Below are 22,798 nucleotides of genomic sequence, written 5' to 3' on the forward strand. Positions count from 1 at the left end.
GTTCCCCCCAGGGAATGTTGGGTAATTGCAGAATTTTACCCTGAGGGGGAGGCTCAGGTGGTCAGCTGGCCGGGAGGCGTGATGACGTCACACCGGCTCTTTCACTCACTCCCACTTGGAACATTTGCAACATTGCAACATCGGCAGTCAGGTTTCCTGCATGCATGACTTGGACGGCGCTGAACCTCGCATAAATATTTACGCGTCCTGTTCGTGTTTCAGCCCGTGTGAATGTAGGACTTGCTCCGCATGACTTCGCCATAGCCCCCAGTCGGCCCTCCGTGTCCGAGCACCTCCAGACTATTCCTTCCTTCTTTTTTTCTTTGTTGGATGATTTGCAGCATCACTGCTTGGAGTGTGCAAGCCCGTGCGCTCGGGAGAGGTGCATGCCCTGGGACCAGAGACCCTGTTGCCCCGCCAGCGCCAGGAGACCGCCACGGTGCAGACCCCGACGTGTGCGGCGCATACAAATAATGAGTGCGGAACAATGAGCGGAGCCCAGCGATGCGACCGAGCCATTATTATCCAGCAACGCTCCCAGAGAGGTCTGCAGCGCTTACAGAAGGGTCCGCATAGCCAAAGGCTGGATGGGAGCTACTGTGGCAACCGAGGCTTTAAACCTGCCAGCCATTGCGGAGTAGCCGGACTAGAGAAGAACACGAGATGTGGCCGCAGGATTACAACAGATACCTGGGGGCCGTCTTGTGCGTGGTCATCCTGCAGTTAGGGTGAGTACATCATGCTATTGAACTCCAACAAACGTCTGGTTTTCATTCCTATAACTACTCTCACCGCCGCTCCTTTGACTCCACCCCACTGGGCCTTTAAGTCGGTCTCACAATGGCTGATCGCATCTCTTACAAACCGTTTGTTACTTAAGGGTGATGTGAAGAGGCCTTGCGCGTTTTAAGGGGTCCAAGATGTTGATACGGATGCCTTTAGAAGTGTCGATCTTTGTCCGTTGCGATGTTTGACTGGATAGCAACATTTGTGCTGGCCACTCGCGCCATGACGGGGCTCTGACTTCTCGGCTGTTGGCCATGGCCCTGTTCTACTAGACTGGTTCTGAATAGCGTGCGATTCGCAGGCCCTTCATCTTAAATTTTCATCGCTTTCTGCCCACACATCCAATTATTTCACATCTTTCTTCACGTATTCTTCACACTTCAGTAGAGATATACAATGAAGTTATTATTTCATTCATCTTAACTGAGGGCTATCGTTGCGAAGTGCCCAGCCATTGCTGCAGTGTATGTGTGTACTGCCGACATGTGTAGAATAGGCTTGGCGGATTGTTTTCTGTTTTGGTGGGGGATTGTTACAGTTTACACGTCTTCCTCTTTTCGGCGCCGTTCTAAGTAATACTCCATTCCTCATCAACATCTTGGTCTGCAGTCATCATCTCGTCGTCCCCGCTATGCCCAAACATCGTTGGTTATCCTGCCTCTTTTTCTATTCCTGGCTCGCTATTTCCTCATTTTCTACGGGCCGTTTCTTTTTCGCCCGAGTCCATGCTCAGAAATGTTTCCCCTCCGTCTGTCCACGCCATGGTTACTACGCCGCGCGGATGTGGAGGAGACGGGAACGAGGGAACCAGAATCGATAAGTAATTGCCCCTCTCTAAAGTCAGCATGTCTGGGGGAAAGACAAATCACTGACCGGCGACATGTTGCCCTGGGCTGGGGGACCCGACGTTGATGGAGTCTTGAAAGTTTTCGAGAAAAGTAATCTTGGCATCTCAGGAAAGACCTGGCTTGCCAGACCAAATAAATTCTTGTCAACGTGTCCAAAATGCCGTGATCTTTGGAGCCCTGTCGGTTTTGACAGACACCTCCTGCAGTTACAGGCCCGTTCAGCACACGAGGAAATCTCTAAGCAGAGGTGTGGCGTCGGTTAGTGTTCCGCTTGCTTTGGACATCCTTTCCTTTTTTAGTGCGTCTTTGTACTTTATTAGGCTCGGAGGCGTCCAGTGGCATAAACACATTTGAGAGATCTGTGAAAGGAACAGAGAACATCCGAAGCCACATATCTGCTAGCTAGGAGATTACACGAGGCACACGGCACGGTCAGAGCAGTCATCATCACATGGAGTCACGCCGCCTGGCCTGGCGGCCGCGCCATCGTCAATCACGGCTTGTCGGCAGATGCAGGTAGAAGGGCCGTGTCCTGACGACTGAGGCACATGCCCTGTGGGGTAAGCTGTGTAAATGTGTCATTAGCACTGCTGTAGTTTGGCAAATTAACAACAACGACGCACTCCCAAAGTGTAATTTGTGAACCATTTTGACCAGAACGGGAGCAATACCATATGTCAACTCCCAGATCGTGTTCTTGACATTATTCTGGGCGTTTTAGCATGCTGTAATTAGAGGTATGTACAACAAAGTGTAACGGCGTTATCAAAGCAACAAGAGAAAACATTCGAAATGCCCTCGTTCCTTTACATACATTCAACGGTACAATTTCGTCCTACACAGATGTTCAGAATGCGACCAAGCAAATTGTTTTCGATCTATCTTCAAGGTCTCAGATAAATATTTTGTCATCTAAAGATGAGTGCTATCAGGACAAACGGGCTAGATAAGTCCCCGATTCTTCCATCCACTCTGCATATTTTTCCACACAGCTGATTGTAGAGGTCGTGCTGAGGTCATGTACCGGAAAGTAATGGCCCAATATGGCTGCCCTCTAAGGGTAATGTTCTAGCAAAACCATGGCAGACAGTAGTGTGAATGTATCGTTATCTTTTGCTGTATGATAACATGAACGATAGTGGGATGGCTGGTGGTCTGTTCTGCTCTGTACAGTTTCGGAGAGTCTTCAGATATGTAAGAACGCAAATTGTCAAAATACAAGATAACAATCCTTTGGCACAGATAGTAAGATTGCGTAAACAGTAAGTGTGTGTCCTGGTGTTGAACAATGCGCCGGTCAAACAATATGAGAGCATATCAACAAATCATTTCACCTATTTGATAACATTTTCATATCTATCTGAATGCAGCAAAGGTTGTTTGCAAGAAAGGGTTGGGGTGGTAGGGTTCTGAATGTGTGACGTATCACTCGCAACATACATGGCATAATGTATTACACCCTTAGGTGGTCCCACAGGCATAGTGCAGTGGCAGGGCTTGAGGATGTGCTGTTGGCTCTGTTTTCCTGGCTTTGTGATAAGACAAGGCCATCTTGATAGGATGATGACAGCAGCCATATTTGCAACCTCTCAGTTGGCACGGCTGAATGAACCCAACGCCCTGAAAGCTTATTGTCCATTTTGAATATCATATGAGGAACAAAGTTTATCTCCAGGGAGATGTACGATTTCGTCTCATCAACCGAAACCGTACATCTGCTTGGAGGTTCAAACTGAATGTAGAGTGTCCGGTCCACCCAGGTGGGGTGTGTCAGCCAGGTTTAACCGGCACGCTCAACCAGAAACCGCCCAAAACATTTTAGCAGCAAACCGACGCGAGTTAAGGGTACCTGGCTCCCGTTCCTTGTCGGCTGATGGTTTTCTGACGGGGCCTGTCAACACCACCGCCGGGGCGAGGACAGGGAAGGCTCGGGTGCTCGTTGGAAACTCTCCAAGCAGAGGTTAGGCTCCGGCTTGTTTTGGGAGTCTTTAGGTGTCTTTGTCGTCACCGCAAATACGTAGCCTCTACCAGGCCCCGCGGATGGCTGGGAAAATAGTAGAATTTGGCCAAATAGAGTGAATAGTTTGCTAAGGGAGTTGGCTACGGAGAGAGGGTCCAATTTGCCATTCTAGGTCCAAGTGAAACCCTGGCAAATATTCTCCCTATAGCCGGCGTAGTTAGTCTAGTAGAGACTAGCAAAGGCGATCTTCCAGGCATTAGAGAAGCTGGCAAATGTGTTGAAAATCACAAATCAACGCTCCTCAAAAAATATACACCGGTGCTCCTAGAAGGTCTACAAATTTGGCAGGCGGACAAGAAGAAACCCCGACAAAATAGAAAGCCAGATCTAAAAAATAAAAAAAACGCCTAAAAAGACGTCCCAGATAAGCCGGAGTCTAACCTCTGCTTGGGGACTACTTGTTGGAAGTCAACTGGGCTAGCTGCCGGTTTGCTTCTCGCTATTTTCTTTCCTTGACGTGCATCTGTATTTATGTTGGCTGTCCCCACTCCCCACTAGGCTCATTGGTATTTTACTGGTATTGAAGACAGCTATCTACCGAGTCTTTCATGTAAACTTAAAATGTATGTTCTGCAGTGTCTGCCTTTTTCATCTGAAATTCGTCTGAAAACATGACCACAGAAGTGTGATGCACCATGTATCATATACATAGCTTCATCGGCTGGTAAAAATCTATTAATACTACGGAAATTGAACACGAATACGCGTATATGTACGTAAAGATGACAATAACTTCCATAACAAAGTTCAAGGCGTTTCGTCACAACTTTGAACTGAGGACACAGGGCGTTCGGTAAAAAGGTTAGCCATGCGTTCGTATCCTCAGAAACAACAAACCCTGTCGGTTGATTATAGCCATTAGTGGTCATTAGCACTTGTCTTGTGGATAATGCCCCGACCCAGGGCTGTAGTAAACGCCTGGTCTGGCACCAGTCGCCAGGAATGTGTGATGAACGGTTCTCAGGATGTGCCTGCCGCACGGTGGACGGCAGACTTGAGGATGGAAACTTCACACAACCAAGCTGTTGTACCCTTACGTGGATGTACGGCGGTGAAGACGGCGACTTTACCTGTACTGATCCTTGCTTTGGGAAGGATGTACGTGAATTCGGATGACCACAAAGGCATGGCGGCCTGGACACTGACTATTAGCTATACTCGACCATCTTGCCGACGCCTTGGACCTGTTGCTTTCATATAGAGAAAATGTCTGCCATAACGTTGCCCACGTGACCATGCACTTTCATCCACGGAAAATCTTCTGCCGTACTTTCCGTCTCCGGTATTTTGTGTTGATAAATTATCGTATTAGCCTGTTTCGTTTCCTGACTTGCCTTTGTCCACTGCAAACGTCACACATGGTCAAGAACAGGTGTGACCTGACCTGTGGTGTTCAGATGTAAGTGTTCTGTTGTCTTCCTTTACTGCTTCTCTCCTGTCTTAGAGAACGGACAACTAGAACGGGCACTGATGCATCGTACAATGCTGGCAGAAAAATGCAACAACAGAAGAACTGTAGCAACAGAGAAACTGTAGCAAGTTGCCAACACAAAACACCTCAAGCAGCGCCATGTGTGCCCTTGTCAGTTAGGCCGATGTTTTGACAATTCTGAGAGCTCAATGTTTGGCCAGACCGCCTGGGATGTATCTACGGACCTAGGGAGTTTTGCTCACTGAAGGACAAAACACGGAATTTCCGTCAAGTGGTTCTCTTCACTGGCCCTATGTGTCAGGATTATGATGACACAAGGGAGCAGCAACGGAAGATGTTTTGATATAAACCCTGCACTACAGTTTCGTCTTTATATGCAACTTGTACAGGAAGGGGTGAATTAGCCAGAGCAAGGACGAACGCAAGTATTGCAGGACGCTTATCACATATGTTATATGCCATAATGATTCATTCTTTTGTCGTGCCCCTCATCCTTACACGTTCTTGCCCAATGAACTGTGCGAACAGCTAAAACAAAGCAAGGAAACGCCTGCGTTAGTGCGACTGTCACCATTTTCTCGTGTAATTCACCGACCCGACGGTTCATTAACACCAGTCATTCATGTCATAAAACCATTAGTAACGGTCATTATCGATAATCACCTGGGGCGACGCGATGCCAATATAACTCCGCAGGTTGGGTCATTACTGTGACAGCCCGCGTGATGGATTGGTGGACGGGGAACGTTTTCGCTTGTGTTCCTTTGACAATGGCTTCATTTGCACTTGACTAAGCTAAAGAAATCAGGCTTGGGAAAGAGCCAGGAGATGGGCGTGAAATGGAGGCAAATCATGCAGGTGGTTGCGTTTGTGGTTTTGATTTGCATGAACAATGTCTTACATCGATGATCAAACCAAACTAACTATGCTGTATCTCTAACTGGCCTAAGTTTATCCAATGATGCTGAATCTGTACAGCCGGTATAACAGCCCTTCGGCGTAACACACCAGCTTTTCAGTCACGCGGTTCCGTTCCGTTCAACCATCTAACTTTCTTGTAGCCTCCTGCCTGACGAGTAGAGAGTAACGTTTCTCGCCGACTCATCTCAAATCCCATATACTGCCCATACTTCATGTTCTTCCTCCCCTGTTCTCCTATTTTGGAAATATGTGTGAGGCACACGTTCGGACTTTGTGATCTAGCCACACACATACAACAGCCTGGACCCACCCACCCGTCCGTAACTGCCCGGCAAGGTCTTGGAATATTTCCCGAAGTGGTTGTTTTGGTTAGGTGGCGATCCATGTCCCGGGGGTACCCACCCATACTCTGTAGTGTATACGCTGGGCTTAGCTCAGCGCCGGGAGAGCTTTTAAATCGCCCTTAATAGGACACGGATGACTAAGTAAAAATGTTCTCTCCTGTCTAACAAGAAGCAAAATCGTGGCTGTTTTAAGGGTGAGAGTAACCTTGACAGGAGGGTTTTAGAGTGCATAGTTGAGTGGTTGGTGAGTAATCTCTTACTATGTAGGCATTGGTCAATGTCCATCCACATCAAGAGACACGGAGCGTGGGCTCACTGATAGGAAATGCGATGGGGGAGGTGCTATAGCACACGGTGTAGAACACACATTGTTCAAAGTGTTTGAACTTTGAAGGCATCATTTTTTAAATGTTCGGAAAACACAAAGTAAAAAGTACAGTGCAAACATTTGGACCGTACCCGTGGAGTATCAGACGTCACATGTATCCCTCAACCAACCCACAACTATATCATAAACCATGTATGTGACTATCGTAGTTGCTTTATCGGTACTACTATATCGGTACCCTGTGGTTGCAGGTATGGTTTTTGTTGCCATTACCCTACCACAGGGCCTTCCATACGTTGCTGTTGCTGATGACATTAGAAGTTAATTCTGCATGTGAAACATAGCAAACATGCCCCCAGTATGGCAAAAGTATGGACACATAGTCCCAGTAGTCCCAATATGGTCTACAGTCTGGAATTCAAGGTATGAAAGTAGGAAATACGGGCCGTAGAATCTTATAACAAGCTTGATTTCAATGATATGATGCATTTTTGGCCCGACACGGAATGTCGAGCCGACCTAAGAAGGTGCAGACGGATTGTTTGTTGTGGTTTCCAAACACCACCGCGCGGCTAAGTGGCGTTCTAGTCTCCTTAAACTCTCTTAACGGGAACGTCAAAAGGACACCGCTCCGTCTATTCTTCCACCAGCAGTAATAATAGGGATTTCATGAGGACTTATCTAGGCAAGATTGGTAGAACTTTAGGCAATTGTCCTAGATACCCTTTTCAACGAGGTCACCACCATGGCCAATCATATCACACAGGATGAATGTGATTGGCAAGTCTATGGGACGTCACTGCGCATGCGAGGATCTCTTGCTACTAAGTAAGTTCCTTGCATTTTAATACCACAGCCTATCTCTTAAACAATAGAATCTATGTGAAATGAAAAATAAAACAGTTGAATTTGGTGGCCTTACAAATGCTTTCAAGAAGAGCACTGCTCAAGACGACGAAATCGGCTCACCTACAAAATCAATCAATATATATTGGTTTGCCTATGTCAGGAACGAACCTTCGGCTTGAGTGATACATGGCGAGTTAAATGTCAATTTCATCCCCTGAACCGGCATATTAGGAGTCATATGTCTGGCACTAATAACTGCAATAATAGCGAACTAGCGTTGTGTGATGCATCATTTAAAGGCCCGTTTGTGTGTGTGTGAAGTTATGCCTTATTTGAAATTATCTTCATTCGTATTTAGAAAAAGTGACCGAATGAGAGTCATTTTACGCCTAGCACTTTCAGTTCCCTGCCCTCGACCTGACCTTCAGATAGTTCAGTATGTAGTCCCCTGTGTCCAGACGTGGCATGAAATACCACTGGGGCTCAGCATGGCGTCTGTCTATCTCACCAGTAAGCTTGGAATGGAGAAATCAATCTTTGTAAAAAGCGTCTAACTTCGTCCTTCCGCATAGTCGCTAGTCTTCACTGGTCCAACACTACGCGTCAATGTCCTTTAGCTCCGTTTGCAAACGACACACTGCAATAGCTACAAGCTGAGTGCATCTGAGAAGCGAACAGCGAAGAAGCAAAACTAGAAAAAAAAACATTGAGACGGAAAATAGTAATATTTCCACTTTTGCTAGCCTCCTTTTCTTCCTAGGAACCCGAAAAGTCACGTTTGTCCGCTCTGTTGAATTCCGAAGGCTGTTCTAGGCTACAGAGAGAACGAGACTATTATCATAGCGAGTCCTTGTCAGGACGGAATCAAGACTATATTTCGAAAAGAACGATTTGATGACGTAATGCGTATTGATGGGTTTGGTTATAATCTCGGTAAGGGTACGGTCATTGAATCTGTTGACTCCCTTATAGAAGAGGATACAGTGTTTGTGTACTGTTCACATACCCATACACAAGAGGCAGACATTTCCCAGCGTAGTCTACTTAGTGTCTGGAACTCTGGATTGTGTAAGAATAGACAGCCTCAAAGTAGCAGCTGGGTAGAGTCTTGTTCAGCCACCCAATAACGGTGACATCTTTACCCCTTTTAACATTTCCTCGGCCTCGCTGTGTGTGTCCCAGCCCGCATCAGTGCACGGGCGGTAGGAAGGAATAGTCCGGCAGCCGATAGCAGCTTCCATCGGCATTTCCTGTCCATGGTTCTGGCTTCAGTCATCACTGCACGTGGTTTTACTCGGACAGCATCTCCTGCGAGGTCGCAGAGGTAATGTGTGTGTTCAAGTTTGGCGTAAATAACACATAACATTTTGGCCCATACATCACCTCTTCTTCTCCCTAACATCTGTAATCTGTACGTTTCTTACTACAGTATTGTGACAATGTTGTCTACTCAGGAGGGGAACGACTTGTTGGGCACGTTATAAAACCTACCTTCATATCGATCTGCAATATCTATAATCTTGCAGATAAGATTTAAAGTTTTTCTATGAAGGTTATGTTCCTAATACAGGTTTGCTGCTCTTGTTGACCCCACGCCTCAAAGTCAACCCTACCTCCTCTCCAAAAATTAAACAGACCCCAGATTTCTTAGTATGGTAGCTTCTTCGGAGCTTTGTGGAAGTATGTAAATCTCTTTTCGGTTTACATGACTTAAAGAAGTCCGAATGCCACGAATGAAAGTACCGTTAAAGCCCTGACACGACAGAGCTTACAATGTGTCTTCTTCTTGGAAGGGAAAAGACACAAAAAGACTTTTCCTTCGACTTCTTTCTTAGAACAAGACGAGCCTCGATCAACGTCAACCCACACTGCAGGGTCGAATTGTGGACATTCATTTATGGGCTGGCTTTTACCATTAGTAGAGTACAAGGGTAACATGCATGATGACGTTACGATATCTAAATCCAACCATAGTTGTTCGTATACCTACTACTACTAGTACACAGTATTCTCTGCATAAACATGGGACATGCTACATGTCTGTAGTTGACGCCCTCTGGATTTTAGTAAAATGGTTGGAGGATGAAAACTAAATCCGTCGCTAACAACGCATTTTAAAGACACAAGTCCCCCTGTTTCTCTGATCCGGTGCACAAATATCTAGTATTAGAGACTTATGCCTGTCTCGTCAATGATTATTTGCTCTACAGTACCTGGCTTTGTGGCTCTGGGCCCACCTACGTCACGGGGTGTGGGTTTGTTCCTGTTGTTGTGAGACTGAAATCGTTTGTCACTCCCTCCCCTCGTCTGGTGATGTCTGCTGTAAGGCTTGTTAAAGTGAGGAGAGATGGGGTAGCCGTCGCAGGCGTTGACAAGGCCGTAAGATCTCAGACTGCGCGAAACCAATAACCAAGAGGAAATACACACTGTACTAGGATTTCGTTCATGATACGCCCAGGAATGTAAATGTTTCCAAAAAGCTCAGCTTTGCCGCAACCGCGAGGTAAACGGTTCTTTCAAACCCCCATTTCAGTCGGTTGATGTAATGTAAATTCAATATCATTGACCGCAAATGCTTATTTATATTTGATCTTATTATAGCTTAACTGTTTACGTTCAACATTCCACATACAGTATAGTGAGTTTCTTGTGCGAGATCTTGTACATATGCCACTATTTAATCCTTACCATAAAGTATAAGAAATGGTTAACGGCTTCAGTCTTGCTTCTGTCATGATGTCATCATTACTTCTCCACGATATGAGCAGTATCCTCAGGTGTCCCATGGCGCACGTATCGGACAGATCGCGCAACAGGAATGCATGCGGCATATTTGTTTTCCCGCCTAATTTCCTCATGAGTGGGTGAATAGCTCTGACGGATACTGTAGGTCAACGCTAACACACCTGATAACGGTAGGCATCAGTCGCCTACCTGAGTCGGACAACGGAGATGGGTGACGTGACTTCGTTGGACAACGGAGATGAATGACGTAACCATGTCGGACAACAGAGATGAGTGACGTGTCTGGGTCCGACTACCAGGATGGTGGCGGTGATTCTGACAACTGGGATGGTGATGACGTGTCTAAGTTGGACAGCTGAGGTGAATGACGTCACTAAATAGGAACACCAGAATGGTGACGTATGTGATTTTAGCGGTGGGGTGGTGACGTATCTTAGTCGGGCAACTAGAAGGCGATCTTGAACTTTCATCTCATCCGTTGGCAGCTCTTGGGCTTCCTATTGAAAATATCAACAGGAAAACGGTCCTGTGATGGTACCGCATGTTCAAATAAATGCTCGAGAGTTTCACCACTAATGCCTGCAATGGAAAAATTAATTGTGGCGCATGTTGTTGGCAAAAAGTGAACAAAGAGGTAAGCATTTTCGTCTTCTTTTTTTCTCTGTGACTGCCCACTAACTGGAGTCTCTGTTACGTCATTTCCAGGAGTAGTGCATGGGGCGTGTTTGACTATCGGGTTTCACGAGGTCCGCCTGATGGATGGATATGTCACTAATTGGGTGATCAGCAAAGCCACTAATTGATAGAATTGTTCCGTAATACACGGGGTGAACGACAGGGGCGGAGATACTATCAACCTGACAATCCTTCACAGGTACTTCAGTCAACATTCCTTCCAGTCGGGATGAAGTACTCCCTAGCCCCTCTCGAGCAGGTCTGCACTTCAGCACTGCTCGGCCAATGGCCAAAGGGGAATCCCTGCATGAAGAGCTGCTGTGCTGCCAATCATGGTTCGCCATTGTTCCCAGGAATTCAAGAGGATGCATGCGGAATTGTTTTCTCCTCTCCTCTGTCCCCTGGACTTTCCCGGGGCCAGCACATAAGAGCCGCCGCCTCTCTGCGCGTCCTCCGCATTCCGACCCCTTCCAGTGGCGAGGTGTTCCCTTCACATGCTGGGGAGAGACAGCTACATCTGGTGCTGATTCTGCCGCTCCTTCCCTTCTCACCAGGACACAGGGAGCTAGCCAAGCCCCGCGAATCAAATTAGCCAGGTCCAGACGCCAAGCAATTATAATTTCAGTTATATTCCTTCGGACTTTGTTGTCGCGCACCAACTCCGCCTGAGCGAGCCATGATCGTGCCTAAAGCGCCCAGGAAGCGGCTCCTGCACCTTCTCTACCTGTTCAGCACCCTAGCAGCGGGGACAGGTGACCAGTAAGTCAAACCTGTTCTAGATTGTATCCAATTTCATAAAGAGTGGTGGGGAAGTGTAGATATATCTTTAACTGGCACCCTGTCGTGGTAAGGTTTGCCCAGTCTACCGACGTCTCTGATTCACAGCTTGTAGCCCTGTATTTTACAGTACATCCCGTAGCTTACTGCTACGCTAAGGCCGTAAGTCTATTCCTTATCAAAGGCGACAATTATGAAGCGTTTATGACGAACTGCCTTTGTCCTGTGACTCCTGTCCGATGAGTAGCTGTTGATGGCCAAAGTCTTGTCGTCCTTATTTCTTACGTACCGACCTTCTTTCCTTCTTGTGTATCTTACTTCTCTACATCACTTTTATGCGAGCTATAATCCATGCGCAGGTACTATCCAGCCTCCTTTTATTTTAAAGATGTACGCCTACTCTACCTGTGGTGTCTGTATCTGTATAGTATATTAAACTACTTCATATCATAGTGCTAATTGTGGAGAGGATGTATTTTATTCCAAACTTTGCTGCTTGTAAAGGGTTGGCCCTCACTTCCGTCTACTGTGTGAGAGAGGCGCGTTTTGAAGACTTTTTTACTTTGACCCTGGTGGAGATAGACGTTTACTTCAATATCAACGATAGATTAGCTGGTGACAGGTGACGTTAAATCTTCCAATTACAATATGCTTTAGAAGAAAGTGGCGTTGTAGTTGTAGTTGTAGTTGTAGTTGCTGTCGTTGTTGTTGTTGTCAGGAAATAGAACTCCAGTAAGTGAAAAAAGACCGTGAATCGAACAGAACGCCCACTCTCTGCACAAACAACAGACGTCCAACCCCCTGCCATCCGTTGAAAGATGAATGTACGTGTGTTGTGACAATGAGGTCATTTCGGGAGGCTACGGAAGGATGTGTCTTATCCTATGGTCACTTCCCCGGTATAGGCGTGTCATAAGTAGACAGAAAGGACCAGAGGAATGACGCTTACAGTTACAAGTAGACTCACAGCGTACGGAAGGTACGCCCTAGGTGTGCCGATGAACATGGGCTAGTATGTTTGCTAAGAGGTATTGTGCTAACTGAAACCTACTGTGTTAGGCAGCGAACGACGACTGTGTGTCCTTACCAACCATGTTTAGGAAGTTCTCGTTGAAGGCTTGCCTCCGTCCTTTGGTTGCTTGATTGTAATGTTGACGGGAAACACGTTGACGAAACGAACATACGAGCACCTGTAATGTTGGACCTGACCTTCCTTCCTTTTTAAACCGGATGACACAGATCTTTATTTCTAAACCAGATAGGCCTGTGTTTTTCTAGGTTTAACAAGTCCATGTATGTTAAATGTGCAAAAAGAAGGATCAAATGGAGCAAATCCGACCCTGCTGTAAGAACAGTTGAAGTCTGCTATGTACATAATCGTTGTAGATTAAGTGGCTTTACGGCTTAAGACTCCCCTCGCCGGGAAGCACTGCCCCTGCGTCAAGCCTGGCCTGTTGAGCTTCCGATCAACATATCCGCTTGGAGTGAAGACATTATATTTCTGTAAGTCCATGGCGGTTTATTTTTCTGTGATGTAGAGTTGTCGAATATGAGGGCTCGCCGTTTTTCCGTATATCTTTAGCCTGGGAAAGTTCCTGTGCAAACACTCAATCGCTCGAGGCGGGCACTCCCCCACCGGGGGTTGACCGTGTTAGGGGGTATTTTGGAGGATGTCGGCTGGCACAATTTTGTTTCCTTTGCTTTCTAGACTGCGTAACATATTCCTTTGTCCTTGTCATTTGAGGCGAAGAACTCCAATAATACTGTGTAACTCGGACATATTAGTGAATAAGAATAGCCCATTCATTCCCGTATACCCAGTGAAATAAGTGACCTACGATGAACGATAAAGCACTGGGATCTTTCTTCTTATCACTTGAGTCGAAATAGATTCATGCGTGCCTGACTGCAGATCGCATTAAAAAGTTTATCTTAAGAAGATGCTTTGTGGTCATCGTTCTGGTAAAGAGACTTTTCTGTCCTATCCTCAGTATTTGATATGTTACTGAGCCCTTTCAACTCGGCGTATTGACTATCTGTTGGTTACATGTATATGTTGCTTCAAAGTTGCTTTATTTTGTTGAAGTTCTATCTATTTCAAATGCATGACTCCTCGTGGATAACAGTGTCCTTGGTGTGTCCCACTCTGCAGGTCGCTGTCCACCGTGGTAGCTCTCGGTGCGAACATCATCTGTAACAGGATCCCGGGCCTGGTGCCTCGGCAGCGCGCCATCTGCCAGACCCGGCCCGACCTGATCGTCGCCATCGGCGAGGGCGCGCAGATGGGCATCGACGAGTGCCGGTACCAGTTCCGCCACTCCCGCTGGAACTGCACCGGCATGGACAACGATAACGTCTTCGGGAGGGAACTCAGGATAGGTGAGTCGTGAGTCCATTGTCAGTGATCATTATCATTATCCTTGTCATTAGATGTTTTGATAAGTAGAGCATCATATGGCATAAATGGGCGAAAACATACAATGTATCTATCAATTAGCTTTCATTCAAGTAGGATTTAAGGATAGGTATATAAAAAGAGGCTATATAGTGTACACAGCTGCTGTAAGAGGACAACTGCCTTTTTGACCAGTTTTCAGCACCTTGGACAGGGTCTATGGCTGTCAGGTGGAATAATCACCATGTCACTGCCTTATGTTATCGTTAGTCTGTCTGCTTCCCTGATTAATCTAACCTAGATGACACATGGTAAATCAAAACAGTAACACATTAATGAAATCATTCACATGGAACAAGTAGCCGCGGAATTTGGTAAACCAATAAAAGATACAACCAATTACCGTTAGCCCAAAGGCTTCCGTAGGGTTGACATTTGGAAATCTCGTTACTTTAAATTCCAAAACACTTAGGGGGTGTCAAAGAAAGGAAATAACAAAGAAACCGGTGATCAAACGAGTCATGTGTACAGTTACTGGGAGCACGCAATATCTCCCACTGCCAAAGCCGTAACTACCCCTGACAGGGTAATGTGTACGATTTAGTGGTAAAAAGAGCTGCCGACAGTACAGTAGCAACGCGCGCTGAGTTGAGATAACGTCAACAAAGTTGTCTGTTGGTACACTGTGTAATGTCACTGATTATTCCTAAGGACGAGGTAGTTGATGAGGATGTGGTCAGCCAAAGCAGCTAATTTATATCACCTAATAGAAGATGTTGGCTTCCCGCCATATAGACATCTAATAGATGGGAAGGGAAATACACAACTGAAGTGTCCGGTGTCCGAAGTGTGGTGATAGGACCCTTACTATCGTTGTAAGGATGGGCACTGTTATGACAACAGTCTTTACACCTGTCTCATTAGCTAATGAGGTAATCCTAAAATACTTGCATACACATGTACGTGCAAACTTGCTTCTCTTGCAAAAGGAGTGAGCTAGGAATCCAGATATTGCAATCTCTTCCGAGGCGACTATTTCACAGATAGCATGTCATTTCCCTTCCCTTTCTTCACCACGGCTTTTAGATTTATTTTCTAATCCGCCCCATGTTATTTCAAAACTAGCCCTGAAACCTTTCCTTGATGAAGCCAAGGACCGTGTAGCAGTGATTGACAGTTCTGCAGACGGCTTGTTGACAGGGGGGTTGCCAAGTTCGCGTTCCGTACCAGGTGTCAAAATACGGGCGGCCGTCGCTCGGTGTATGGGCGCGAGACCACCCGCCTAGCCATCACCGCCTTCTGTCGCTCAATACATACATACATACACAAATCAATCAACAAACCATTCAAGCAACCAGTCAACCAATCAATCAAACGCCGTTGATTTTATCATCATCGTTAAACCCTTCCGATGCCCCATCTAGTAGACCTGGGGTTTAAATATATACCAATGACAACTAAAACAGGCCAGAAACTGAAAAGCAGAAGAATTTGGTTTGTTTTTCCCAGGAGGTTATATGAAGAGGGGTCGACGGGGAGAATTAGGGCCTGTTCAATTATTTGGCATTTTTATACGGCAGAATTACGGGGGGGGGGGGGGGATTGGCCCTGCCACACATATTTACGATCGACAGCAGAACGACGCTGCAAGGCCGGAATGCGAGGCTCTTTACTAAACGTGATAGTCATCTCAGAGTTGTCTGACAGAGGGTTACCTGACAGGTCTTTCCGGGGGTACTCCAACACAAGCACGCATGTCTCCGCTTCAGCTTTCCCACAGCAAGATGATAATGACTCCACTATGTACGTGAATGTACGCGAAGTAGTAAGGCTTATATGTTGACTTGTATCACGGCGTAGCATGCTAGGTATGATGCTACACAGACAGTAAGGAGGACTTGAACAAGATAATGACGAAATGAAAAACTACAAACTGTCCAAAGAGAGTTTGTCGAACACCTTACATGTGATCACGTGCACCGCCAAAGTTGTACTTTGCTCTCTATGAGTGCGGAGCTATGCCGTGAGGTGACTCGTGGGGCTCTACCCGCGCGTGTGTGCCGAGTTCCGAACATTTCTCGATGATGTCTGTACAAATATCTCCGCACTCTAGTCCTGATCGCCAAACGGCCTCTCGGTAGTAAGAGGTGTTGACAGACATGAGAACGCGGCGGTTTGCGGGCGGGTGGAATTAAAAGCTGGGAGTGACTCTTAAGTACTTCCCGCTATGTGAGGAGTGTTTGCCCATGCTCCCCTGATATGAATAAGATTGATGGTTCTTCCAATCTCTGACAGGAAGGGCAGCTTTACCGCTGACAAGCATCCCTCTGACATTGCTGACAGATCAAATCAGATGACGTGATCTTTACCGCTAAAATACTAAAATCTGCTGCAGAGATGTGATAAACTCTGATGGAAAATCCAGCTTAACGAAACCAAAATGAAGACTTGGGTTAATCCAATATTATGTTCAAATGTAACTTGATGCCATCATCACGTTTAAACGATGACATAATCGCAACAATTAGAAATATGAAAAACGCAGTCAATCATTGAAAGCTTGTTATACTGTTTTTCCGATCGCTGACGTATCTTCTGTGTTTATCTCGTATTATATGCGCGATTTCTTCGGCTCTAGAAGCTAGATGATTCAGACGTTAGTTTATTTCAATCTGCTCCAGGAGACCTAACGTGCCAAGCCATGCATTCCTCTGTGATCTTGTGGTTACCTATAGACATTGGCCTGGGCCCTGTCAAGAGGCCGGGGTCCTTTAACGGCCACTCGTCTAAAACCTCAAACATACTCTTAAGCACACCATTGGCATATCTTTGACCAAAAACTGCAACCTGAACGTCTTTTGGAACTTTAAAGTGAACGATCTGACGGGCGGAGAAACTGCTAAGAATGTGGCAAGTGCCGGGCGATGTGTCTACGAGAGGCCGTGAGTGACGGGCGGGACGTTCCAGGCATAGCCCGGCACCTTCCGCGCAAATAAAGCGGCGGCCTCCCGTGGGGGGTGCATGACGGAGAAGTGTCGGCTGTCCCCACTTCACATTCCCCTGGGTGGTGTTGACAAGGCTAATCCGTGAGATCATCGCCCAGGAAAAGAACAACGTGTTGACATACGGATCAATCAACAAGTTCATGTGAGAGTGGAGTACCAATGTAGCAGTGCACCTGAGCCGGATTTACATACCTCACATACTGCCAAACTTCTCACACCTGTACCGTTCACTTTGTGAGAGCTTTGCGGCTAAAGGAACATGACACACACCCTTCCCCTCTTCCTAGTCACAAGTGGAAGGTGGACGCATTCTTTACATGCCGCCGTCAAACTTTCCCTTTCAGTCGTACGACAGGTGTGTGGCAGGTGCGAGATGTGGATATGTTAGGCGAAGTGCGTGTCCGTCCCGTAAACGGTCTTTGCCGTTTGAAATGATCGTCGTCATATCGCTGACCGGTCGAAACCAAACGTTTCTTGAGGGGCTGACAAGAAGCAAAAATCTAAAATTGTCAACGTGTCAATTACTAAATGTACGACAGTATCGTGATACTAGTAAATAGTAGAAAGAATTATCGAAAAATGGAAAGTGCACCACCTCGGGTTCGAACCCTAGTCAAAAAGCCTATACCCTAATCCCTAATCAACTACGCCACGAAACATCACTGTACAGACAGATCGCGGCGATACATAAAGTGATGGAGTGTGCTAATACATGTAAAAAGGCGGCGACCGTTTCAAACGGCGGCGACCGTGTACGAGACGGAAATTAGCTTAAGCAAAATGTCCGCCGCCGTAAACACCGTATCATGTTACACTCCATGCACTTCTCAAGACGTTGGCTGACAATTAAGACACAGGTCTACTGACCTATTCTTAAAACCATAGGCCATGTTTCGCAGAACAACACAGGGGTGCGGTGTGCTGCGAGCTATCTTGGTGAGATCACATATTTTGGTTTTCCCTGGGAAAGCACGCTGATTCCAGTAACTTCAGCCACAGCTGTCACAAGCAATAGCGCTAACCAATTAAAGGAAATGTAAATCCTATTTCTCTTGGCCCTTGCGATAATCTTCTTAAAGACATTGTCAATTTCCTCGAAGCTCCCAAGAACGTAAGTTATTTGCACTGCTCACAAAGCCCCCTTCAGTTAAAATTTCTTCATCGGTTGACAGATGTTTGCCGAAGGAGGATAACAAACACACACTAAAAGAGGCTACATTGTCATTTGTTCCCGTAACAGTTGGCTCTCCCTCAGTTGGCTCCCCCCTCAGTTTGCTAACTGACAGGGGGTAAACTCACCTCACTTACCCCCAACCTACTGAAGAGAGTATTTCAGCCTAGTTGTGGTCGATGTTTACTTTGACAACAAAGAGTTCGATTTTTCATTTTCTCTGCGTCCGCTGAGAGGGATGGTTTCGTGGCTGACACGCTCAGCCCTGGAGACGGCATTACAGTGTGTATGTTCTCTTTATACTTCACGGACAGCAAGTACAGGATGAATCTCGCCGGGTCAGGGTTAAGAACACAAGACCTTTCCCTCCCACACAATTTTCTGCAGAATTGAGACGATGTTTTGTTGGAGGAGCGAGTAGGGATAGCCAGCAATGTGCGTTTGCCAGTTCGGAACAATCGAAACAGATTTATTATAGACACAACACACGGTCAAAGAAGAACAATCCCTTGCCTGTACTTTTTGGACAAACAGCTGACACCTAGTTATGAGATGATAAAAAAGCTGGAAAAGCATCATGCTTGGCGTGATTTTTAACTTTGAAAGTTGACCAGAATGTAAATGGAATAGTAGTGAAGAAATTCTTTGCCAACATGGGTTCCATTTTGTTAGATATTGTTGATATCAGAAAGATTCAGCGTTGGCTGATGGAGTTACGACTTAAGGGGGAAAGAAATGGATGGTGAACAGGAGCCAAGTGAACTCAATATAAAGATATACTACTTTCTATGTTCCACACAGGAAGCAAGGAAGCTGCCTTTACGTACGCCATCAGCTCGGCGGCGCTGGTGCACGCTATCGTCACAGCCTGCAGGTAGGCCACTCTTCCCGCCTTTTCCTCCAGTTCTGAAAGTGTTTATGACACCAAAATACAACAATTTCTTATTATCTGTAATAGGAATAGTATCATTCAATGAATATAAACGTTTAAAACAAATACATACCCTTCTGATGTTATTTAACATTGAACCAACAGAAACCATACTTCCAGCTCTTGATTCTTATCTGATCTTGTCACCAGGTAATTACATTTTCAGTGACTTTACCCCACAATGAACACGGCAATCGGTTCGGAACCTTACACTACGGCTTGTGAAAAACACTATTTGATTAGCAAACAGTGCTTAATTATCGTGATTACATTCAATTAAAAGACATAACAATATTTATGTTGTTTGCTTCTCAAAAGAACGTTCTTTCCGAGCCGCAGTGCAAAGTTCCAAACCGGTTGCTATGTTCATTGCGACGTCATGAGGGGTAGAGTCACTGATTAATGTAATTACCTGGTGGGAAGAATCAAAAGCTGAAGGTATGAAGTTTTGATGGTTCGATGTTCAATAACATCCGAAGTGTGTATATTTTGTGCAAATGTCTATGTTATTAAACAAAAATTATCATGGTTTATGTAATTTCAGGGAATTTTCAATTTTGGTGTCATTGGTGTCTTAAACACTTGAAGGTTGTACGTATAGTTTACATTCTTCACCGAGACAGGGCTGGCCTTTGTCATTTCGACAAGTAGCACATTCTGTTACACCTTGAGAGGCCAAGCTTATTTTTGTATTCAAAGTTTGTTTTGAACGAGTACGGTTGGGTGGTAACTGCCAGACTCCAATCATGCCCAATTTGTCCATCCATTCATGCTACAAGTCTTATTAACTGCCATCTCTTCCATTCGTCTAATCATACGAGACAGAATTCCTAAGGTGCGGTTTCTGCTCCACTTAATCATGATAGAGTAAGGACGTTCTCTTTTCAACCTTCCTTGCACAGGTCTATGATCCAGATTGCTATATTTCCTTTGATCAACCTCGTCTGATATCATTCAGTCATTTCTACTGATATACCTGTGATGTGCGTCTAACCATCCTGTGCCAATTGTTACTGTTCCAGCCAGGGTAACATCTCTGACTGCGGCTGTGACCGTACGAAGGAGGGCGATCTGAACGATGAGGGCTGGAAGTGGGGCGGCTGCTCCGCCGACGTCAAGTACGGGCTCCGCTTCTGCAAGAAGTTCGTGGACGCCCGGGAGGTGGAGCAGAACGCGCGGGCTCTGATGAACCTCCACAACAATGAGGCTGGTAGGAAGGTGTATACAACATTTTGGTTCAAATTTCGCGTAGAATGCAGATATTTCCATTTGTGGTACTGTTGTAATCGTAATGTAGGGTGTGGCGTATTGCTATCATAGTTTTTTGCTTCGTTGTGTGTGTGTTGCCATTTTGGCACGCTGTATGCAAAGTTAAAATTCGTTGTCGTGTTGCTTCATAGAAAAGAGTATCGCAAAATGTAATTTTTGCGCTATTTTGTAGGCGATATCTCACCGCCAGTTGATAGGTCGACAATTTATTTGCTCGTGTTATAACAAGATTCGTAATGTTTGCAAACACCAGAGAAACAATTAACGTCTTTCATCAACAATGACATAATCTTAGAACTCGTTGATCTTTCAAGAACACTTCAATCTCGGGAACTAGCCTATACGCAGCAACGGAATTGCTCTTAATGTCCGGATCAGGTGTGAAAAACATTTTCTTACCGTCCTATGGCCATTTATCTGTCGTCTAACACCGATTTTTCCCCTTGCAGGTGATTGACCAGCACACACGTCTGGAGTGTAAGTGTCACGGGGTCTCAGGATCCTGCACCATGAAGACATGTTGGATTACTCTGCCACGCTTCCGAGAGGTCGGCAACATCCTGAAGGAGAAGTATCACCACGATTCCCAGCTCGTGGAAGCCGTTCGCGCTAGGCGCACGCGAAGGCCGACGTTTCTGAAACTGAAAAATTCTCGGACCTTCGAGAAACCTCGCGAGATTTCCCTTGTGTACCTGCGCGGGTCACCGAACTATTGCGAGCGTGACGAGGCAACAGGGTCGCTCGGAACGAACGGGCGGAGGTGCAACCGGACGAGCCCATATCAGGACGGGTGTGACCTGATGTGCTGCGGGAGGGGCTACAACACGCACCAGTTCGTCAAGACGTGGCAATGTAACTGTAAGTTCCACTGGTGCTGTTACGTCAAGTGCAACCAGTGCAGTGAGCGGACCGAGGAGTATACCTGCAAATAATCATGACGTCTACACTACAAACGATGACGTTCTGGCCAAACGGTACACCGAACAATCATGAGTTGACAGGAAAGGTGGACGTGATCGCCCAAAGCTCAAATAGTGTACAGCGAAGTGACAATATGGATGTAATATAGCTTCCTACTGATGGACGTAATTCCAGTGGTAAGAATGAAAGCGTATTTCTGTGAGGTTATATCCAATGGATGTTATTTTGTATATAAACGAAGATGTTGTGCAGTTCCGTAGTGTCAAGCTTAAGATGTTGGAGGCTCGACGACCTCGACGTTCAAAGTGGATCCCAGCAATAAGTCGGTCACCGTGTGAAGAGTTACAGAGTTAGGAATGGCTTAATTAGCTTTCTAAGGCTACGGGAAGGAACCACCCCCTACCCCGTGAATAAATTTGTCTGTGTTGTTTTAAGGATTATGTGGTTTGTGATGTGGTACATGTACGTACCTGTAAACGATAATTTGTAAATGCAAAGTACCTGAATGTCTTGACATGTCTCAGTAGTGCGACCGAGACGGTTGAAAGGACGCCTGTAGCCGTCGTCAATTGTATGTGTGTTACACTTTTGAATGAGTGCTAAATATATGGATGGTGGTGGATCTTGTGTGTGTGTGTGTGTGTGTTTGTGTGTGTGTGTGTGTGTGTGCGTCAGCGGCGTACAGTGTGTGTGTGTGTATGTGTGTGTGTGTGCGCGCGCTCGAGCGTGTGTGTGTGTGTGTGCGTGTGTGTGTGTGTGTGTGTGTGTGTACGTGCGTACTTACGTGTGTGTGCACTTTGAGACCTACACAGTATACGCAGTCTCAGTCAAGTCATATTTTCTGCCCTCGCCCCGTCCCTCCCCTTCGAATGGTCGTTGCTGGCACTGCACATAACAGCAGTTCATGGATTTCCATCTCCAAGTCAGGCATGTGGGAGGGAAAGTTAACTGGATGCCATGTTCTGATTGTGTTAGGACCCCTGCCTAGAAAGATCCGAAGATTGAAGACTTAGCTCACCGGAAGAAATCCCCGGCAGTAGAAGTGGTGCGTGTGCGGCTTAACTCCCTTGATTGAACCCAGGTGTAGGAAGATTCCCCGTATACTCCTTTCGCAACGTTTCACTTAGTTGTGAAGACTAGGCTTGTGGAACAAATTGCAGATACAAGGAATTTTGATCGTTTGTCCATTTCTATCGAAAGTGAAGTGAAAATAATTATAGGATGGACTGAAAGTTTTCAGAAAGAGGAAACACTGAGTCACCTATATTCTTATTAAGAAAAAGACAGCGAAACAAACTGCAGATATGGGGAAAATCTGGAAATGGCAACTTTTCAGCTTTCAGCCTGTAAAGGGTCATGGTGGTCACGAGAAAACCGCATC

General features: G+C 46.0%; 1 protein-coding gene across 2 annotated transcripts; it reads left to right on the forward strand.

The window, feature by feature from the left end:
• The first annotated feature begins 61 nt into the window (after positions 1 to 61).
• LOC136435182 (protein Wnt-7b-like) lies at positions 62 to 21,851 on the forward strand. Of its 2 annotated transcripts, none has more exons than XM_066428437.1 (5): positions 62 to 728; positions 13,878 to 14,104; positions 19,098 to 19,170; positions 20,250 to 20,445; positions 20,946 to 21,851. In XM_066428437.1, the coding sequence occupies exons 1-5, from the start codon at positions 664 to 666 to the stop codon at positions 21,426 to 21,428; spliced, it is 1,044 nt and encodes a 347-aa protein (XP_066284534.1). In that variant the 5' UTR covers positions 62 to 663; the 3' UTR covers positions 21,429 to 21,851. The 2 variants fall into 2 exon arrangements, with proteins under 2 accessions (XP_066284534.1, XP_066284533.1); XM_066428436.1 differs by lacking the exon at positions 62 to 728 and adding an exon at positions 11,303 to 11,707.
• The last annotated feature ends 947 nt before the right edge of the window (positions 21,852 to 22,798 follow it).

This window comes from Branchiostoma lanceolatum, chromosome 5 (genome assembly GCF_035083965.1).
Source record: "Branchiostoma lanceolatum isolate klBraLanc5 chromosome 5, klBraLanc5.hap2, whole genome shotgun sequence".
NCBI lineage: Eukaryota > Metazoa > Chordata > Leptocardii > Amphioxiformes > Branchiostomatidae > Branchiostoma > Branchiostoma lanceolatum.

Bases quoted from the DNA above. Each gene is read 5' to 3' on its own strand.
- LOC136435182 (XM_066428436.1), top strand. From the start codon at position 11,625: ATGATCGTGCCTAAAGCGCCCAGGAAGCGGCTCCTGCACCTTCTCTAC. The intron at 19,171-20,249 runs GTAGGCCACTCT...TTACTGTTCCAG, and splicing joins GCTATCGTCACAGCCTGCAG to CCAGGGTAACATCTCTGACT. The intron at 20,446-20,945 runs GTGTATACAACA...TTCCCCTTGCAG, and splicing joins ACAATGAGGCTGGTAGGAAG to GTGATTGACCAGCACACACG.